General features: G+C 26.2%; 1 protein-coding gene across 1 annotated transcript in view; it reads left to right on the top strand.

The window, feature by feature from the left end:
- LOC117179695 (innexin shaking-B-like) overlaps positions 1-2256 on the top strand; it is a 19180-nt gene extending 16924 nt beyond the window's left edge. Inside the window, exon 4 of the mRNA XM_033371721.1 lies at positions 2162-2256. Coding sequence (XP_033227612.1) covers positions 2162-2209 — 48 coding nt within the window. The 3' untranslated portion in view covers positions 2210-2256. The remainder of the gene's footprint in view (positions 1-2161) is intronic.
- Positions 2257-17977: the final 15721 nt, after the last annotated feature.

Below are 17977 nucleotides of genomic sequence, written 5' to 3'. Positions count from 1 at the left end.
TTGTTATAAACACTAATAATTTAATTAAAGACATAACTTTTGTTAAATTGTATTAAGTTCTACCTCGCTCTAATTGAAAATTGGGCAAAAAGATGAATATTTTAGAAAACCCCGCAACTTTCTAAAATTATCTAGAGATAATATTATTATCAAATGATTACAAGTTTTCACGAAACGAGACGAATTTTCTACAAAATAGTTTAATTTTTTGCCCTGAACATATGAATTTTCTACAAAAAGTGAATTTTCAATCAAATAGTTGAACTGTCGATCAAATAGAGGTATTTTCTGGTAATAGGAATAATGTTCAACCAGCAAGATAAATTCTCAACTATAATAATAAACCTTCAACGACAAAAAAAAATGAATTTTTAACAAAGTAGTTCAATTGTCAATCAAAGAAAGTGAATTCACGATGAAAAACGTAAATTGTTGATGTTTCAATTAAAAAATATAACAAATTTTAATCAGAGACAGTTTAATTCATCCAAAAATGTCGAACTTTCAACAAAACGGCTTAATTTTTAACCAAATAGGTGCTTTTTGCACCGAAAAAAAAAGATTTACACCAAAATAGGCGAATTAAAAAAAATTTTTTAGAAATTTTTTCTAAATTTACACTTTTCTCTTGAAACTCATTTTTTAAATGTAAATTCCTTTCAAATTTTTACAGGTATCTTAAGAAAAATTTGTATTGCCGTATGATCTATCAAAATTCTTAAAAACCTTCTTTTCAAAACTCCTGCCAATAAAAAAAAATTTTTTGAAATCATCTACATGCTTTTCCGACGTACTTTGCGCTAATAAAAATTTTTTATTAATTTTTCAAAAAAAACCTAAATTTAAAAAAAAATTTCAGAAATCTTATGGTCGATAGAGTAATGTTTTTGTTGAAAACAGAATTATGTCCCGCTTTAAAAAAATCATTTAAAATAAAAATATTCTCTTCCCGTATAGGAATCCAGTCAGGGATCCGGCCGGGTTCCAGCCGGATAGCCCCGCTTTAAGCAGGGTGCTGGTCGGGGAATCCGGCTGATAACGTCACGGTAAACTGGTCTGATCCCGGCTTCAATACCGACCGGGATCCGGTCGGGTAATCCGGCCAAAAACCGGTTAAAAAATGTCGCTTCAGGCGAGAAATTGGTAACTTGTTTTGTTTTTTAAGGCTCATCGAAAAGATTACGGTGAACTTTAAAAGTCAAATCAAGTGAACCAATTCTGGCAAGAAAATTGGAGTCGCATTTTATTCCCTGATGATAGAATCTCATAGCAATTTGGAAGCCACGTGGTGATTTAAGGTTAGGAAGGAAGAAAGTAAAAACTGTATACACAAGACTACACTTTAATTTACAATAATAATTGTTTGCGCGCTAAGTGGGGGTTTCAAACTAATTACTGAAATAAGGTTGATTTTAATCGCGAGTCTCGATTTTATTTGCGAACTTCGAAGAGATGACGCGACGTGAGTGCAAGGAGTATCCTCGTTCCAGGTACGAAACTGAAAATTACTGAGTGTCTATGTAGACGATAGACACAGCAGGTGCTATATATGACAGTAAATTTGAAATTGTACAGGCTAAATATTGTCTGAATATAGAGAAGTTTATAAAAATTGTATCATTTCTGTTGTTGCACATAGCAGACTCGATAACAGTTTAATTAAAAATGTTAAATTATTCGAAAAAATGTAAGGTTTTTTTTTTAAGAATTTAAAAAAGCTCATTTTTGTTTTACTGATCTAATAAATCTTTAAATTATAATTTTCAAATAATAATTCATCTAGCATCCTTAATTACGTCTTTAATAATATCACGGCTCTCAAAAAATGTGTAATTTCTACAAAAACATTAACCTGACCAGTGCCCAGCCAGCTCCCGACCATGGGATACAAGCAGGGTTCGCCCGGTCAGTAACCGGCCGGACCCGGACTACGTGATTCGAGAAAAATGTAGCCCGACCGGCTCCCGCCCGGTTCCTGTCCATGAAACCCAGCCAGGGGTGGCCCGGCTGGGTTCCGACCAGAAACCTTGTTTTATTAGGGCCAACCGGGGAAATTTATACACGGGTTTTATCGATAATGTTAAAAAAATTCAAGAATAAATTTTATCCTAAGATGAAATTACTTTTTTAGGAATATTGATTTACCAAATTGATGTTGCAGAAAATCAGTAATTTTTTGCGGTTCAAAAAATCTACAACCTGCTCATAAAAGGACATGCAACTTCACTATTTCTAAGCCAGGAAATTTTTTTTCAATATAATAAAATAGTGGCTTGTTTATTTAAACACAGCTGAAGAAATTTCTAATAATTCATGCTTAAATTTAAAAAAGTGTAGTTAATAAAATACAACAATTTATTTTTGTACATTAAAAAAAAGTTCTAACTGGAGTAAAATTGTCTTTTCTTTTCTAATTGTATATTGTTATAAACTACCAGCCAATGTACTAACAAAAAATTCTACATAATTTTAGCTCAAAGTGAGGTTTCCATTTTCCAGATGTAACTTTAAAGTTTCGGATTTGGAATTCGTTTTTCGTGAAAAATGATCTAAAGATAGAGATATATATACATATTGCTATACATGAATGTGCAGTGGGGAGATAGATTTAGGTTCTCTCCTGGGAGGATGAGATATCTATAGTCGGAGCAATCTTCCTCAAAAGCTTTTACATCGACAGATTTCTCATGCAAAGAAGCTTTTAAATTTCCAATACGGAAAAGGAAAAACTAGGTTTTCCATTTTTTATTATGCACGACCAATGTGCTGTCATTTCAATAACAGAATGACAATGCCAATTTTTAGCAATTGAAGTGCGTTCAATAATGTCCCTATCACTTGAAATGAGTCAGACCTCAATTTCGTTTCAGCAAATTTTTCACTGTCTCTTTGTTCAAAATAAAACCGTCATTTTTTCTGCGACAAGTCTGAAAATGCAATACTTCCTTATTCCGCATCAATTTTAAAATAAAAAAGATTTGTTATTTCAAATTAAAATTTCATGAATGTTTTGAATTATGTCTATAAACTAAAGAAATACAAATCTTTTAATAAATTTTTTATGAAGATTGATGCTATCATTTTTGTGATGATTTGTGATGCTTTTCAATTAAATGCAAAACTGGGTGCTTAAAGTTACTTCTTTTATTTGAATAGTGTGCTTTTCAGTTAAATATTAGTTTTCTATACTGAAAATTTGAAAAATCGATTTTTGGTTGAAAAGTTCATGGAAAATTAAACTATTCAATTTTTCATAGAGTACTTGAAGGATGGCAGTACAGAATTGCATAACCAACATTTCTAGCGAAAATAGATGTATTACATGAAAGGTTAATTAAAATCAAATACACATGGTGGTGGAAAGATTTTTTCAAATTAAAACATTGTAATATAATTTTAGTTGCAATTTATTAAAAACTTTTTTTAAATTAGGAAAAAATATATTTTTTCATTGTTTTCGGATAATTCGCAAAAAATGTCGGTCATACTATGATATCAAGATCTGCAATTTTGAATTTCTTAGAACAGGATTATTTTGCTTTGATTAAACTTTTATTTTTATTTAATATTCCTATATCTTAGAAGAATTTGCCTATTTTTGCAAAACATTAATGTTTCTTTTCTTTTTTTTTTCTTTTTACTAAAAATCTAACTTTTTATCGTACTCTACAGCTGGGCATTCTTTACCCAGTGGGCACACAATTTTAGAACGTATTTGGAACGTCCTAACAACGTTTTTTGGACGTTCAAGTCAAAAGACGTTATTTGAACGTTTTAAAAACTGTCCTAAGTCAGACCAAATAATGTTCTAAAAATTTTTTATGTTCGAATTACATCTTTATAATGTCTGTGGAACATTGTATGTTTATGGAACGTTATATGGACTGGCTTAGGACATTTTTAAGCCGTTTTGAAGATGTTTTTTTACGCTTGTGCCCACTATGTATTCATGTTTTTTTTGTCAAAAATTTAACTACTTTATTACTTTATTAACTTGCTTTATAACTGAGAATTTAACCTTTTTTGTTTAGAATTAAAAAATGTGGTTGAAACCCTGTGTATTTTGTTTTTAATTCAACTTGTTTTGGTAAAAAAATAATTTTTTTGACTAAGAACTAAGTTGCTTGGTTTACAGTTGAACTATTTTGGTACAAAATGATTTTAGTAGTGGAAAAGACATCACTTTGATTAAATTTAAACTATTTTATTAAAAAGTTTTTTGTTGCTAGAAACTTAATTTGTTTAACTAGAAGTTTAGCTACTTACATTTAGGTTAAAAATTGATCCTTTTTAATTTAAAATTCAACTATTTGGTTAAGAATAAATTTTTTGTTGAAAATTCAACGGTATAGTTGAAAAGTCAACGGTTTGTTTGAAAATTAACTTTTTGGTATAAATTTCATGTCTTGCGTTTGAAAATTTAATTGTTTTATAGAGAATTTGCCTCATGGTTCTAGCTTAATCTTTTTTATTAAAAATTTTTTTAATTTGGTTGAAAATGAAAACATTTGGTTAAAAATTTAACTATTAAGGTGAAAATTCATCCCTTTGCTTGAAAGATTATCTATCTGGTTGTTAATGCAACTAGTTGGTTTGTATATATATTTTTTGTTGTTGAAAATTCTAATATATCTTGTTAAAGATATAAATATTTGCTTGAAAGTTTAATTATTTTGTTAAAGGTCATGTTTTTGTTTGAAAATATAAGTGCTTTGTTGAAAATTGATTTTTTAATTTAAAATTGAAACCTATTTTTGTTGAAAAATCAACTATTACATTTTACGCTGAGAATTAATCTTTTTGGTTAAATTTGATTGTTTTTTATTTGTTAAAAAAATATTTACTTTTTTTAGTTGAAAATTTAAGTACTTGGTTGGAACTTGAACTTCTTTGTGAAACATTCATTTATTTGTTCAAGATTTCTCATTTAATTTGAAAAGTCAACTATTCAGTTCAAAATGTAATTATGCGGTTTAAAACTAACTTATTTTGTTTAAAAGTTTAACCTTTTCTTAAAAAATCGTTTCTCCAGCTTGAAGATTTGACTATTTCGTTAAAAATGCAACTTTTTTACGTTCAAGTTAATTTTTGTTTGTATTAAAATTCGACCATGTCTCTTTTGTTTGAAAGTTCAACTATTCTGTTTTGAATGCAAGTGTTTAGGTTAAAATTAATTGCTTTGTTGAAAATTAAACTATTTTGTTTAAAGGTCGACTGTTTTCTAAAAAATTGAACAAAATAGTTCAGTTTTTGATCGAAAAGATTAATTTTCAATAGTTAATCTTTCAACCAAACCATCTTTAACTAAAATCAAGATTTTTGAACCATCAGGTAAATACATTTTCTAGAAAATAAGTGTCATTTTTCATATTTCGCTAAAAAAAAGTTTATTGTAAAGAACAGGGGGTAAACTTCAATAATAATTCACAATTATTTTGCAATGTTTCGTCAGGTTGGTTTGCTTAGCTTTTGACGGATTTTATCCTTATTTGCAGACATGGTTATGGATGATCTGGAAAGTTATTGCCTAAAAATATTAAAAGAAAACTATAGTTTTAGGCTCCCTTTTTATTATCAGGACGTGGATGATACGATTTTGTTTGTTAAACAAGATCATATTTAATTCCTATAAACAAAATCTGCATTTGACCTTAGAAGTTAAAGAAAACAATAAAATTAATTTCTTAAAAATATCTCTAATAAAATAAAATAATAACATTATCACTAATTGGTATCAAAAGTTCAATTTATCAGGAAGAATTGTCAATTACTTCTCAGATCATCTAACAAAAGTAAAAAAGAACATTATATTCAACTTGGTTGAAAGAGCAATGAAGTAATCGCACAGAAAATTCCATTAAAAAAATGTGAAAATTATATTTTAATTTTTTAAAACAGTGATTATCCGATATATTTGATTAAATAACAAATTAAAATCCTTAAACTGAACATAAAATATCAACCTGATAAAAACAAAACTGCGCGAAAACAATTATTGGCCCGTCAACCAAAAGTTTATTTACCATACATTAGAAAGTTTTTTGACAAAACTTCTGATATATTTAAAAAATTAATATAACTGAAATACTTTCGATAAAATCTTCTTTTTTATGTATTGAAAACCCAGGCAAAGATGTGTCAAACAAATGGGATCATATTAACATCGTTTATAAAATGTGTACAAAAATTGCTCTGTTCCTTATGTGGATGAAACCAAAATAATGAAATAATAATAAATTTAATTTGAAAAATACAACAATTCTTGATTTTGAAGCTAATGATAAAAAACGATTAATTTCTGAAATAATATATATTAAGATCAACAATATTATTAATAAAAAAGAGAATATTTATAAATTAAATCACAAGTACAACACAATGCTACAAAATTTAAAACTATAATGTTTATCAAATTATACTTACTTTTACGTAATGCCTTTGAGTATAAATACCACCTCAGAGTATCAGGACCTTCAGTTATTGTCCTCATCTTACAGACGACGTGCAAACGTTAGTTTAAATTTAAATTAAAACCAGTTGACTGCAAAGGAAGAAAAAAAGCAGTTTCTTTTGTTAATTTAACAAATTTTAATTCTATGTAAACTCTTGATAAAATAATTTATGGTGAAGTGTAATCTTTATCCAGAATTATTCACAACTTCTCGATTTGTACTGGAACTATGCGTTGTTGTTTTTAAATAAAATTTTAGCCTGGAGAGTCCAGTGAATGAAGCTTACAAAACGTTCCAAAATAATTGTGAATTATTATTGAAATTTATTCCTTGTGATCCAGAAAAATCCAGAAAAAAACCTTCAACCATGTAAATAAATGTTCAGCAATGTAGACAAATGTTTAAACAAATCAAATTCATTTTCGACCAACATAGTTGAATTTTCAACCCAAAAGGACAAATTAAAAAAAAATTAATTTTTAAACACAAAAATGACATTTTTTAACAAAAGTGTTGAATTTTTTACCTACTAGATTAATTTTTTAGTTAATTTTTCTGTAAAGAAGTTTAGTTTTTAATAAATAGATAAATTTTGAAGAAAGAATCTAAATTTTCTAAAAAAAAAATTAAATTTTAACAAGAAAATGAGTTTTATTCAAGTAGTGAAATTTTCAATCAAAATAAGTTAATTTTCGAAAAAAATAGTTGAATTTTCAATCCAAAAGGACGAATTTTCAACAACAAAAAAATGAATTTTTAAAGAATTTATATTTATAGATTTATATTCTACCGGAAAGAATAAATTTCAAATAAGCGACATGAACTTTTAGGCAAATAGCTGAATTTTCAAAAAAAATAGTTCAGCTTTTATTCAAAAAGATGAATTTTTAAAAAAGAATCTAAATTTTCTAAAAAAAAAACGAAAGAAAACGAAGTTTCAAAATAAAAATAAGTTTCCAACAAAGTAATTAAAGTTTCAACCAAACCATTTGTAACTAAAACTAAGAATCTTAAACCAAAAAAATAAATTTGTAACAAAATAGTTCAAATTATAACCATATTGTTAAATTTTCAACAACATATTTAAATTTGCAATCAAAAGAAATTAATTTTCGAATAAAATAATTTAAATTTCAACCCAAAGGACGAATTTTCAATAAAATAATTGAATTTTTTAAAGAAAAATGACATTTTTCATAAGAAGTGTTAAAATTACTACACAGTAGATTTTTTTTTACCAAATAATTAAATTTTCAACCAAAAGCATGAATTTCGAACAAAGAAGATTCATTTTATACCAAAAAGGATGAATTTTACATAAGCTACATGAATTTTAAGCAAATAGTTGAATTTTTTAAAACTTTTTTGTTGATAAATTCTACCATTTATTTTTAAATTCATTTCTGTAGGTTGAAAACTCATCTATTTGGTTAAAAAGACAACTCTTGGTCGTTAAAATTAATTTGTGTAATTGAAATTAAACTATTATGTTTAAAAATCACTTTTTTTTAGTTAAAAATTCATCTTCTCGTGTTTAAAAATCAATTGTGTTCTAAAAAATTTGACTGTTTAGTTGGAAAACTCAACTCTTTCTTTAATAATGACTTTTCTTTTGGTAGAAAATAAACCCTTTTTTTTGTTAGTTTAAAATATATTAAAATACATTAATCTTAGCCAAAATTATGCACCTTTAAACAAAAAATTAGACGAAAAAAGAAATATTTATATTTTCTGTTAAAAGAATTAATTATAAAAAAAACCAAATGTAGAAAAAAATCGAACAAAGTAGTTAAATATTTCACCAAAATAGTTCAATTTTTTTCCAAAAAGCTGAATTTTCCAGCAAAAAGAGTAATTATTATCTATCAAAAAGACGAATTTTAAATAAACTTCAAAAATAATTTATTCAAGAAAATAGTGCAGTTTTCAATCAAAAAGAGTATTTAAATTTTCAAATAAATTAATTTCCGACTAAAAAATAGATTAATTTTTGGCAAAATAATTAAATTTTCAACCAGAAACATGGATCTGCAACCAAGAAGATTCATTTCCTACCGACAGGAACGAATTTTAAATAACCTACATGAATTTGCAGGCAAATAATTGAATTTAAAAAACCTTTCTTGTTAAGAAATTCGATAGTTTAGTTAAATATTAGCCTTTGAAGATCGAAAATTAAATTATTTGGTTTAAACTTCATCTTTTTGATTAAAAGTTCAACTATTTATCTGAATGCAACCGTTTGGTTTAAAATTAATTTGTTTGCAACTAGTAGAAAATAATTTTTTTGAATAATTTAAAATATTTAAAAATACATTTTGAAACATGAATATTTTTAAATCAATAAACGATCTCTAAAATCATATAAAAAATTTTTTGTATTTTTTTTTAATTTGTTGTTAGTTTAAAAATATCTATTTCTAGTCGATCACCTGGAATATAAACGCTGAATAATTTAAGGTGCTTCAAACGAGTCTCGGTTTCACTTGATTCACCATACGTTTAGAATAATGAATTGCTGAACGTAATATTATTACCAAATAATCCAAAGGCAATTATACCGTTTCGGACAGAGAGCTTTTTTCGGAAAATGTTCTTGTTTTCCTTTGTAATTAAAAATAGAGTGTTTGCGCCTGAAACGGGCAAAACTGTGACTATTGTGTACGTTGAGCTGCCGGTGTTGCCGGTCTCAGGCGCAAAAATACTCCATTTTCAATTACAAAAAAAAAACAACAACATTTTCTGGAAAAAGCTCTCTGTCCAAACCGGTATAATTGTCTTTAGAATATGTGGTAAAAATATTACTTTCAATAATTCATCCTTTTAGACGTATGGCGAATCAAACGAAACCGACTCATTTGAAGCGCCTTAAGGACCATTGTATTAATCTTTTATGATTCGTTTGATCGTTTTTTGGTAATAAACGAACGTCTTCTTTCGCAAGATTTATTTTACTACGGAAATGAAATGAAATAAAATAAAATAAAATGAGGAAGGTTGGTGATCAAGTCACCGTCGCTCTCTAGTGAGCACTGGCTGAAGTTGGAAGGAAAGAGAGTAATTTGATTTTTCTTGCCGGCAAGTGCAACCAGCCTGAAACATTCTAATACTTATAAGCTGGAACGCTAATGGCCTTACGGTTATTTTCTTCGCTCGTTCGATTGAAATTCTCTATCAAGGGAGATTTCGTTCCTGTTAAGAGCAATGAATAATGATTTTAACCATACCGCGAACAAGCATCGTTAACTTGATATGAGCGGGTCAAGAGTGTACTATTAAACTTGAAGGGTCTGCACCTTGAAGTTAAAATTATTCGAATTCCGATCTGATTTAATTTGTATTACTTCAAAACGTTTTATGGCTCCTACATTACCTGTATAAATGCACCTCTTCAAATTCCTAACTTCAATCTTTCAAAAAATATTCTATTTAAAACGTATTGGGTATGGTTGGATCGATAATTTAGTTGACTACAAAATGTTACTGATGACTGAACGACGGTGCTTTGTTTATTATTGAATATTTTTTAAGTAGAAACTGAATCTTTTTAGACGAAAATTCAATTATTTGGTTCAAAATTAATTTTGTTTATTGAAAATTTATCATTATGGTTGCAAATTTATTTATTTGGTTAGAAATTCAACTATTTCGTTGAAAATTATATTTTCATGTTGGAAATTAATTTTTTAAATTGAAAATCTAACTGCTTTGTTTCTAGTTCAAATTTTATTCATTTTATTTTAAAATTCAATTACTTGGTTAAAAATTCATGCATTTTGTTGGAAATTTGAATTTTGGTAGAAAATTAATCTTTATCGTTAAAAATTCATCTTTGTAGTCGAAAATTAAACTATTTGGTCTAAAATTTATTTTTTCATTGGAGATTTATCATTATAGTTAAAAAATCATTTCTTTGGTTCAAAATTGAACTATTTTATTTAAAATTATATTTTTTGTCGGAAATTAATTAACTATACTAAACTAAACCATAATCTGGCTTACCCCTACACATAGAATTACAATAAATTACATAAAATGACACTGGACTTTATAGCATTAATCTGGATTACATAAAGTAACGGTGTATTGATCTACCTGAACCAGATTCACGCGAATTTTTAACCAAGAAGGATGATTTTTTAACAAAATTATTCAATTTTCAATGAAAACCAAAAAGTTTTAACCAAATAGTGGAAACGCATAAGAGCGTCTATGGATTATATTTTTTCACCTTTACATTTTCTATTTTTTCTATAAATTAACAAAGAGCAAAAACGAGACATTTTTAATTATTATTTTTTATCATTAAATAAATAATTTAATTAATCCCATTCTCGATGATCATGAATGTCGAAATATCTAAAGAATATAAATGATTAACAGGACATTGATTCTAATTATTATAAACAAATTATATTAACAAAATATCAACGTCGTGGAAATTTTGCTTGCAAAATATCTTTGTAAGCTGAAATTCATTGATTTCATCAACACGATCATATTTTTGATAATGAAAATGTGGTCTCTGGTATAATTTGTTTATTTTATAAACAAATACATAGTTTAGGGATTTATTGGCCAAAACTAAACGGTTTTATTTCTTAGTACCTTTAAATTATATTAGTTGTAATAATTAGTGATAAGGATTGGTCCTTCGATATTATTTGTTTATTTTATAAACAAATGCATAGTTTTCTCATTTATGGAGAGGCAGTTATCCTTTTTCTCTCCCATCGTCTTAAAATGACGTAAGTAGTGATGTTTAGTGACGAAGAATTCTCTATGGATATTATTTGTTCATTTTATAAACAAATTTTGTAAACAAACGCATAGTTTAGTTATTTATAGAAAGAAAGTAATCGTTTTTCTCTCTAATCGTCTTCAAACTATATAAGCAGTGATGTTTAGTGACAAAGAATTCTCCATCGATATTATTTTCTTATTGTCTAAACAAATGTTATAAACAAATACATAGATTGAGCATTTATAGATAGAAAGTAACCGTTTTTCTTTCTAATCGGCTTTAAATCATATTAGTGGTAATACTTAGTCATGAAGATTAGTCGTTAGATATTATTTGTTAATTTTATAAACAAATGCATATTATGATTATTTATAGATAGAAAGTGATTTTTTCCTTTCTTTACACCTTAAAATGATATTAGTAGTGATGTTTAGTGATAAGGGTTTTTCATTCGATATTATTTGTTTATTTTACAAACAAATTTGATAAACAAATGCACAGTTTTTCCATTTATAGACAGAAAGTAATAGTTTTTCTTTCTGATCGACTTCAAATTATATAAGTGATAATGCTTAGTGGTGAAGACTTCCCGTTCGGTATTATTTGTTTATTTTATAAATAAATTTGATAATTAAATGCATAGTTTTATCATTTTGAGACATAAAGTAAACTTTTTTCTTTCTTATCGCCTTAAAATTATATTAGTAGGGATGTTTAGTGATGAGGATTTGTCATTCCATGTTATTTATTTATATTATAATAAATGCATAGTTTAGCCATATTCAGACAGAAAGTAATCTCTTATAATTATTACTGCATTCAAATGAGATTACTTGAAATATTTTGTGATGTTCTAGAAGAGTTAGCTTCTAAGTTGCCTATAAGTGGCCAAACTATGCACTTGTTTATCAAATTTGTTTATAAAGTAAACAAATAATATCGAATGACAATTATTCATAACCAAACACCATCTTTTATATAATTTGAATACGTTAAGAGTGAAAAACAATTACTTATAATTTATATAATTTTCAGACGATTCGAAAGAAAAATGGTTGCTTTCTGTCTATAAATGGTCAAGCTATGCATTTATTTATAAAACAAATAAATAATATCGATGGACCATTCTTTTTTACTACATATCACTATGTATGCAATTATAAGACGATTAGAGAGAAAAAGTATTACTTTCCCTCAATAAATGACCAAACTATCCATTTGCTTATATAATTTGCTTATGAAATAAATAAATTATGCCAGCCATCAAATTTTTATGATCAAATATAATCGTGTTAATACAAGCAAACAATCGATTTCATTGCTATATGCATGCGACACGAGGCGTCAGTGGGTTAGACTGCCGAGAATTTTGCCAAATACTCAATATGTATTTTATAAAAACACAATTTTGAGAACCTCCAGCAACAGATACATATTATAGGGATGTACGGGCACTTTCATTATCACGCAATGGTCTGCAAGAAATTACTTTTTGACCAATTAAAAAGGAACTTACAAGAAAATAGTTGAATTCCATTTTGAACTAAAAAAGATCAAGTTTCAATGAAAAATATCAAATTTTAAACAAAAATAGAATAATTCAGATTTTAGTTTCTAAAAGTTAATATTCAATAAACAAAATGAAATTTTCTACGGGTTATTTAAAATTTTAACCAAAGCAGGCGAATTTGACACCAAATAGTAAAAGTTTTAACAAAAAGATGAATTTTCAATCACAAAGATTGATTTTCTATTTTAAAAAGTCTTTTTTAACAAATAATAGAGTTTTCAACTAAATTAATGTTCAATCCAAGGACAATAATATAAAAAGTATTTAAAATAAGATAGAATTCACTTAAAATCAGGCAGGTTCTACACATTATTTAGCGGCATCTCTCAGCGATTAAAATTGCTTTATAGTAAATTATGCAAGACGTTTTTCCTATATATAAGAAAAAAAAATCGAATTTGGACATCTATGTTAGGAATATTAAAAAACAGATTAATTTTTACCCATAAAATAATTTTAAACTAAAAAGATGAAGTTTCAATAAAAAATATCAAATTTTAAACAAAAATAGAATAATTCAGTGTTTAGTTTATAAAAGTTAATATTCAATAAAAAAATGAAATTCTCTACAGATTATTTCAAATTTTAATTAAAACAGATGAACTTGACACCGAATAGTAAAAGTTTTAACAAAAAAATGAATTTTTAATCACAACGATTAATTTTCTATGGACATTTTTTCAAAAACAAATAATCGAATTTTCAACTAAATTCATTTTCAATCCAAGAACAATATTATAAAAAGTATTCAAAATAAGATAGAATTTATTTAAAATCAGGCAGGTTCTACACATTATTTAGCGGAATCTCTCAGCGATTAAAATTGTTTTGTGGTAAATTATGTAAGATTTTTTTTTCCGATCTAAGAAAAAAAATCGAATTTGGACATCTATGTTAAGAATAATAAAAAACAGATTAATTTTTCGCCAATAAACTAATTTTTAACTAAAAAGATGAAGTTTCGATAAAAAAAATTAAACAAAAATATAATAATTCATTTTTTAGTTTATAAAAGTTAATATTTAATCAAAAAATGAAATTTTCTACAGATTATTTCAAATTTTAATGAAAACAGATGAACTTGACACCAAATAGTAAGAGTTTTAAAAAAAAGATGAATTCTCAATCACAAAGATTAATTTTGCATTAAAAAAATCTTCTTAAACAAATAATAGAATTTTCAACTAAATTAATTTTCAATCCAAAAACAATATTATAAAAAGTATTTAAAATAAGATAGAATTTATTTAAAATTAGGCAGATTCTACACATTATTTAGCGGAATCTCTCAGCCATTAAAATTGTTTTATAGTAAATTATGTAAGACGTTTTTTTCCGATCTAAGAAAAAAAATCGAATTTGGACATCTATGTTAAGAATAATAAAAAACAGATTAATTTTTCGCCAATAAACTAATTTTTAACTAAAAAGATGAAGTTTCGATAAAAAAAATTAAACAAAAATATAATAATTCAGTTTTTATTTTATAAAAGTTAATATTCAATAAAAAAAATGTAATTTTCTACAGATTATTTCAAATTTTAATTAAACAGATGAACTTGACACCGAATAGTAAAAGTTTTAACAAAAAAGATGAATTCTCAATCACAAAGCTTAATTTTGCATTCAAAAAATTTTTTTAAACAAATAATAGAATTTTCAACTAAATTAATTTTTAATCCAAGAACAACATTATAAAAATTATCAAAAATAAGATAGAATTCACTTAAAATTAGGCAGGTTCTACAAATTATTTAGCGGAATCTCTCAGCGATTAAAATTGTTTTATAGTATATTATACAAGACGTTTTTTTCTGATCTAAAACAAACAAATCGAATTCGGACATCTATGTTAAGAATAATAAATAACAGATTAATTTTTTACCTATAACATTAATTCTCTACAAAAAACTATTAGTTTTCAACCAGCAATGATATAATGAAAATTTCCCTTAAAGATATTAATTTTTAACAAACCAACAAAAATCAAGAAAATAGTTGAATCCTCAATAAACAAGATAAAATTTTAACAAAGAAAAATCATTTTATACCAAAACGACGAATTTTGAAATGAAAAAATTAATTTTTAATAAAGAATATGATTTTTCATCCTGAAATTGTACAGTTGAATTTTCAATCTTTTTTGAACCAAATAGTTTAACCCTAATTAAAAAGATCAGTTTTCAAACAAATAGTGGAGTTTTCAACCAGAAAAGATAGATTTTTAATTAAAAATATAAATATATAAAACCAGAAATAGGATAATTCCTTTTTAGTCAAAAGAATTAATATTTAACAACAAACAATTGAATTTCAACAAATTATTTGAAATTTTACTAAAATAGATGATTTTGATGATACGCAATTGAACCAAAAGTGGGATGGCTGCACGACAACTAGCCCGTAGACAATTGATCCGCAACAATTGATCCGCGCGACAATTGATCCGTGGACAATTGATCCGCGACAATTGATCCGCGACAATTCATCCGCGATAATTCATCCGCGACAATACTTGGAATCTGGAAAGGGGACGGGGAATATTCCACTTAAGTTGTATGTAATACTTCGACATGGGTAACAATGATTGTTATGAGGAAATGCTCCAAACTTTTTAAATTAAAAATATGCCACAATCCTCATAAGTTCATTTAAAGAGAATCCTTTTTCATAAAATATTCAACGCAACGCCATGTTACATTTGTGTTGGTGACACTTTTCTTTGCATACAAATGGCCTTCGTGTAACAACATTAAACCAACACGTTGTGATTTTATAAATTTCAGTGGTATCTTAAGAACGTTAATAACACAGCAATTGAAAAAAAAACCAACAAACAATAACAATAAACCGACGTACTTCATTTAACTCAGATATCAAGATATGGCATGCTCACGGATCAATTGTCGACGGATCAATAAATTGTCAACAGATCAATTGTCGCGCGGACCAATTGTCGCGGATTAATTGTCGCGGATTAATTGTCCGCGGGCCAACTGGCATGCCATCAAGTGGGATAGTTAAATTCTCAGATAATTTAATTTTTAACGAAACAAAAAAAGAACGGAATGTGCAACTTAATAGTTTTATTCTTTATCACAAAGATGAATTTTCAAACAAGAAGATTAATTTCTTACCAAAATAACGAATTTTCGCCGAAATATGTGCATTTTCAAACAAATGGTTGAATTTTCAACTACAACCGAACAATCTTTAACTTCAAATATCAATTCTCTACAAAAATGGTATAATCCAATTTTATCTTACATAAATTGATCTTTGACTAACTATAAAGGAACTTTTAACAAAATAGTTGAATTATCAATCAAAAAGATGAATTTTCAAGGAAGTAGTTTTATATTTCTAACAAAAAACACAGATTTTCAACAAAATACATACATTTTTAAACCAATAATACAATTTTTAACTAGAAAACATCAAGGTTCAATAAAAAATATCAAATTTTAAACAAAAATAGAATAATGCAGTTTTTATTTCATAAAAGTTAATATTCAATCCAAAAAATGAAATTTTATATACGGATTATTAAAAATTTTAACTAAAACAGATAAATTTGCCACAAAATAGGAGAAGTTTTAACAAAAAAGATTAATTTTCAATCACAAAGGTTAATTTTCTATTAAAGACATTTTTTTAAATAAATAACAGAATTTTGTAGAAATTGTTGATGTAAGTTGCTGGCTTTAAGGTTAGGTGAATTGAAACTAATCGAGTTGTTTCAAATATTTCGGCACACAATGGTGGACTTCAACATTGAGTTTTATTAAATCTGAAAAGTACACAATATCGTGTAGGTACGCAGTTTTACAATTGGAAGCATTATTTTTTTATTAATATCCTCGTTGTGAACTAATAAAAAATTTAAATTATTTATTTTTAAATTTTAATTATTAAAGATTTTTACTAAGAACTATTAATAAATCTTGCAGTACTCTTAAAACATTATTTCATTTTAAAGAAGTACAATTGATGAGAAAACAATATCAATATAGTCGAAAAAGTTTTGTCATCATTTTTTTATTTAATGAAACAATTTTCAATGGAAAAAGTTGTTTACAAATGATTTTTTCAGTGAATTATATGTAATTATATTAAATTTTTTATTATTTTATTCCTTTTTTGTTATTTTGCGAATAATCTGTTTGTACAAAAATGATTATTATAAATTGTAAGAAACCTTATACAAATGTAAATTATTTTCAACTACATTAATTTTCAATCCCAGAACAATATAATAAAAAGTATTTACAATAAGATAGAATTCACTTAAAATCAAGAAGGTTCTATACATTATTTAGCAAAATCTCACAGCGATAAACATTTTTTTTAGTAAATAATGCAAGACATTTTTTCCCCATATAAGACAATAAAAATTCGAATTTGGACATCTATGTTAAAAATAATAAAAAACAGATTGATTTTTTACCCATAAAATTAATTCTCTACAAAAAACTATTAGTTTTGAACCAACAATGATATAATGCAAACTTTCCTTAAAGACATTAATTTTTAATAAACAAAAAAAAATAAGAAAATGGTTGAATCCTCAATAAACAAGATAAGATTTTAACAAAGAAAATTAAGTTTCTACCTAAAAGACGAATTTTCAACTAAAAAAAATTATTTTCAATTATAAATATAATTTTTCATCCTAAAATGGTGCAGTTAAATTTTTAATAGAATAGATAAATTTTCAATCAAAAAGATCAGTTTTCAAACAAATAGTGGAGTTTTCAACCAGAAAAGATACATTTTTAATTTAAAATATAAATATATAGAACCAGAAGTATGAATATTCCTTTTTAGCTAAAAAGATTAATATTTAACAATGAACAATTCAATTTTTAACAAATTAGTTGAAATTGATTAAAATAGATGAATTTGATAATACATAGTTGAAGTTTCAAACAAACAAATGAATTTGATAATACATAGTTGAAGTTTCAAACAAACAGATGAATTTTCAACCAAGAAGATTAATTTTATATAAAAAAATCTGCCCGCCCCTCGGGCACAATCTCATTAAGCGTTGGGCGCGCGGCTCGCAAACGGGTGAATCTCGCGCTTCGCACTCGGACATAATTACACTTGGCGCTCGGATATTTATTGTTTGCATTTGGAATGGTTTAATAAAACTTTATCAAAAATATCACTTTCATACGCCAGTATTTATGGACGTCTTCATATTCT

This window comes from Belonocnema kinseyi, chromosome 9 (genome assembly GCF_010883055.1).
Source record: "Belonocnema kinseyi isolate 2016_QV_RU_SX_M_011 chromosome 9, B_treatae_v1, whole genome shotgun sequence".
Lineage (NCBI taxonomy): Eukaryota > Metazoa > Arthropoda > Insecta > Hymenoptera > Cynipidae > Belonocnema > Belonocnema kinseyi.
The sequence above is the reverse complement of the archived record's forward strand: the minus strand, read 5'-3'. Positions and strand labels throughout refer to the sequence as shown.